A 5282-nucleotide genomic window follows, 5' to 3' on the forward strand; every position below is an offset into this window, starting at 1 on the left:
GGTGGAGGTGCTTGGTATGTGAGGGGAGACTTAGGGCCCTGGGATAACATCACGGCACCCACTTCTTTCTTCTTCGAAATGCCTCCGGCTTGCAAAGCTTGATTTGTGGCCTATAGTGCCTCAAAATTAGTCACCATCCCATTCTTAATTCCTTCTTCTATTCTTTCTCCTAGCTTGATGATGTCGGAGAACTTGTGATTTTCAATGACCATCACCTTTCGTAATACTGCGGATCTTGAGCTCTAATAAAGAACTTGTTCATTTGTTCTTCTTCAAGTGCTGGCCTTACCTTTGCGGCCTCTGATCTCCAACGAGTAGCGTATTCGCGGAAGGTTTCTGTCGGCTTCTTCTTGAGGTTTTGAATAAAGAACATGTCTGGCACATTTTTCGTGTTGAACCTGAATCTATCCATGAAATCTGACGCCATACTCACCCAACTAACCCAGTGTGTTGGGTTTTGACTCATATACCAAGACAAGGCATCTCTTGTGAGGCTTCGCATAAACAGTTTCGTGCGAATTTGTTTATTCTTGCCCACTCCTACGTGCTTGTCACAATATGTTCTCTGATGCACCTTCGGATCACCAGTACCATCGAATATTTCGAACTTGGGAGGTTTGTAACCCTTCGGCAATTCCACATCCAGCTGAATACATAGGTCCTCATAATTTAGACCTTCAACGCCTTTACCACCTTCAACACTCTGAACTCTACCAGTGAGCTTCTTGAGTTCCTCTGACATGTTTTTAATGAGCCGGTCCTTCTCAGTCGATTCGGGTATGTATAGGGTTTGCTGCGGGGTGTGGGGTAAGGTTTCCACATATATCAGATTGCTTTGATGGATTACAGGAACTTGGTTATATGGGTGGTCATTGGTCGGGTTTTGGGGATCGGGAGTAGGTTGTGGTGCCTTTTGGTGTCACGACCCAAAACCTAACCCGTCGTGATGGCGCCTATCGTGATACTAGGCAAGCCGATATCTCAAAAACATTTTCAACATTTAACAGAAATGAATTAATATATTTAAAATAACCGGAGTCTTTAATAAAAACGGGGTAAAACCCAAAGCATAAGTGCAGAAAAATAGCCCGACATCTGGGTGCCACTGAGTACATGAGCATCTATACCAGGAGAAGTCTGTTACAACATCTAAGGAACAAGAACTGAAATGGGAATAAGATAATGAAGGACAACCAAGACCTGCGAGCGCCATGCAGCTACCTCGATAGTCTCCGAAATTAGCTGCTCAAATATCAACACCCGCTATGACTGGGAATACCTGGATCTGCACACGAAGTGCAGGGTGTAGTATGAGTACAATCAACTCAGTAAGTAACAAAAATAAATAAGGAACTGAGAAGGTAGTGAGGAGGTATACAATTACAGTTCATTGTCAACAATTCCAGCAAAGAATGGACATGCTTTCACATCCGGCAGTTGAAGTCGAATCAGTTTTATACAGTTAAAGTTCAGGTAATCCAGATATAGAATCTTTCAGGAATTTTACAACAATGACAGATAGCAACTAAGTGCATCAACAAATGAAAAAGGCAAGTACAGCCTCTCAGGCAACAGTCACTCAACTCGTCACAACAGCTCAAATCACTCAACTCTCAGCCCTAAATACTCACACTCAATAGGTATTTGCGCTCACTAGGGGTGTGCAGACTCCGGAGGGGCTCCTTTTAGCCCAAGCGCTATATCCACACGGACAACTCACGTACTGCACGGACAACTCACTTACTATAATATCAATATATGGATCCGCACGGACAACTCAAGTGCCATAGTATCAATACCTGCCAGACAGGCCCTCAGCCTCACTCAATCATCAACCTCTCTAGTCTCTCGGGTTCTCGAAAATCACAAAGATCGGCCCAAACAAAGATAACATAGTGTATCAACAAGAATCAAGAAGAGGCTGAGATATGATACGTAAGTAAAACCATGACTGAGTATAAGACAATAATTAGCAAGTAATTCAGCAAGTACGCGACCTCTGCGGGTCCTAACAGTACCATCACATAGCCTAAGCATGACCTCTAACATGATTTGCAGTCAAATTTCTATAACACAGGGAGAGCATATAGCTAGCAACAAGTTATTCAACTTTACATTTTCACGGAATGGACCAAGTCCCAATTCCTACGGTGCACGCCCATACGCCCGTCACCTAGCATGTGCGTCACCTCCAAAATACTCACATAATCAAATAATTCAAGGTATCATACCCTCAATACCAGATTTAAAACGGTTACTTACCTCAAACTGCGCAAAATCCTACTCCGCAATGCCTTTGCCTAGCTACATGAAATTATAAGCCAAAATTCGAAGTAGACTCAAACCGGCCCCGGGCCCACGTCTCGTAATCCAACAAAAGTCATAAAATACGAATACCCATCCACTCACGAGTCCAACCGTACGAGAATTACTCGAATCCAACCTCGAATCACCTTCCTAAACTCGAAATTTTAGCCTATGAAGTTTCTACCATTTCCCCCCAAATTTACAACTCAAATACCTAATTAGATGATGAAAATAGCAATAAATTCATGAAATATAGTCCAATCCGAGTTAGAATCATTTACCATAAAAATCTTCTCGAAGAAACCTCAAAAACTTACCTCACACCGAGCTCTCAAAGTCCCAAAATCAAAATGGGACTAAAACCCTCGAAATCCCATTTTCTGTCGAGTTCTTCCGCATCTGCGGACATACCGTCATACCTGCGACGCCGCACCTGCGGAATTTCCCTTGCAGGTGCATAAATGACTTAAGGGACTGGGTTCGCATCTGCGAGCAAGAGGTCACGCCTGCGTGTGTGCACCTGCGAACAATGGTCCACTTCTGCGATCTTTCCCTCCAGCTCACTCTACGCATCTGCGGAGCTTCAAGCGCATCTACGGGCTCGCAGATGCGAAAATTCCCTCACACTTGCGACCCCTAGCCATCTCCTCAATTTCCACTTCTATGCTTGGCCTAACGCACGTGCGTGCCCGCACCTGCGGTGGGGGGCCCGCAGCAGGTGCGATTATACCAGAAGCTTCAAAGCTTCAACAATTTGCCTAAGTCCAAATTCAAATCGTTAAGCATCTGAAACACACCCGAGGCCCCCGAGACCTCAACCAAATATACCAACAAGTCCTAAAATACTATACGAACTTAGTCGAGCCCTCAAAACATGTCAAACAACAACAAAAACACGAATCACCTTCCAATCCAAACTTAATGAACTTGAAACTCCAAATTCTACAAACGATGTCAAACCATAACAACCACGTCCGATTGACCTCAATTTTTGCACACAAGTCACCTTCAACATTACGAACCTACTAAAACTTTCGGAATCAAAATCCGACCCCGATATCAAAAAGTCAACCCCCGGTCAAACTTTCCAAAAAAATTTGACTTTCGCCATTTCAAGCCTAAACTAGCTACAGACCTCAAATTCACAGTCCGGACATGCTCATAAGTCCAAAATCACCCAACGGAGCTAACGGAACCGACAGAACACCATTCTAAAGTCGCCTTCACATAATTCCGACTACGGTCAAAATCTTAAGACTTAAGCTTATGTTTTAGGGACTAAGTGTCCCAAAACACTCCAAAAGCCAAAACAAGACCTCCTGGCAAGTCACATAAGCAGAAACAGATACGGGGAAAGCAGTAAATAGGGGATCGGGGCTAATATACTAAAAACAACCGGCAAGATCGTTACATCCTCCCCTTCTTAAATCAGTCGTTCGTCCTCGAACGAGCATAGAGACATACCTGAAGTGGTGAAAATATGAGGATAACGGAAGCGCATATCATGCTTGGTCTCCCAAGTTGCCTCCTCGACTGGCTGACCCCTCCACTGAACCTTCACGGAAGCAATGTTCTTTGACCTTAGCTTTCTGACCTGCCTGTCCTAAATAGCCACTGGCTCCTCAACATAAGATAAATCCTTGTGCAATTGGACTGAGCTAAAATCCAACACGTGAGACGGATCGTCGTGATAATTCCGGAGCATAGAAACATGGAATACTGGATGATCTCCTGCTAGACTGGGAGGCAAGGAAAGCTCATAGACAACCTCCCCAACTCGCAACACCTCAAATGGGCTGATAAACCTTGGGCTCAGCTTGCTCTTCTTTCTGAACCTCATAACACCCTTCATGGGTGACACCCGGAGGAGGACCCGCTCTCCAATCATGAATGCAACATCACGAACCTTCCGATCTGCACAACTCTTCTATCTGGACTGGGTTGTGCGTAGTCTATCCTGAATCACCTTAACCTTTTCCAGAGCATCCTGAACCAAGTCTGTACCCAATAATCTAGCCTCTCCCGGCTCGAACCAACCCACTAGAGACCTACACCGCCTACCATACAGAGCCTCATACGGTGCCATTTGGATGCTCGATGGTAACCGCTGTTGTAAGCAAACTCCGCTAGAGGCAAAAACAATCCCACGCACCCCCAAACTCCATCACACACACACAAAGCATATCTTCTAATATTTGAATAGTGCGCTCGGACTGTCCATCCATCTGAGGGTGAAATACTGTGCTCAACTCCACTCGAGTCCCCAACTCATACTGCATGGCCCTCCAAAACCGTGATGTAAACTGCGTACCCCGGTTAGAGATGATATATACTGGTACGCCATGAAATCTGGCGATCTCGCGGATATACACTCGAGCCAGCTGCTCGGAAGAATAGGTAGTCATAACAGGAATGAAATAAGTTGACTTGGTTAGCCTATCCACAATCACCCAAACTGCATCAAACTTTCGCTCAGTCCGTGGAAGCCCAACAACGAAATCTATAGTGATCTGCTCCCATTTCCACTCCGGAATCTCTAACTTCTGAAGCAGCCCACCTGGTCGTTGATGCTCATATTTCACCTGCTGGCAATTTAGGCACCGAGCTACATACTCCAATATGTCCTTGTTCATTCTCCTCCACTAGTAATGTTATCTTAAGTCCTGATACATCTTCGCGGCACCCGGGAGAAGAGAATACCGCGAACTGTGAGCCTCCTGGAGAATCAACTTGCGCAAACCATCTACATTGGGCACACAGAGCCTTCCCTGCATCCTCAATGCACCATCAACCCCGATAGTGACCTCCTTAGCATCATCGTGCTGGACTGTGTCCTTAAGAAGAAGTAGATGGGGGTCATTATACTGACGCTCCCTGATACGATCATAAAGAGAAGATCGAGAGACCACATAAGCCAATACTCGACTCGACTCAGAAACATCCAATCTAACAAACTGGCTAGCCAAGGTCTGAAC

General features: G+C 45.1%; 1 protein-coding gene across 1 annotated transcript; it reads right to left on the reverse strand.

The window, feature by feature from the left end:
• Positions 1-211: 211 nt before the first annotated feature.
• On the reverse strand, positions 212-742 carry LOC138900811 (uncharacterized). The gene has a single exon (XM_070188419.1). The coding sequence runs from the start codon at positions 740-742 to the stop codon at positions 212-214; it is 531 nt and encodes a 176-aa protein (XP_070044520.1).
• Positions 743-5282: the final 4540 nt, after the last annotated feature.

Source organism: Nicotiana tomentosiformis, chromosome 1, assembly GCF_000390325.3.
Source record: "Nicotiana tomentosiformis chromosome 1, ASM39032v3, whole genome shotgun sequence".
In the NCBI taxonomy this organism is placed as follows: Eukaryota; Viridiplantae; Streptophyta; class Magnoliopsida; order Solanales; family Solanaceae; genus Nicotiana; species Nicotiana tomentosiformis.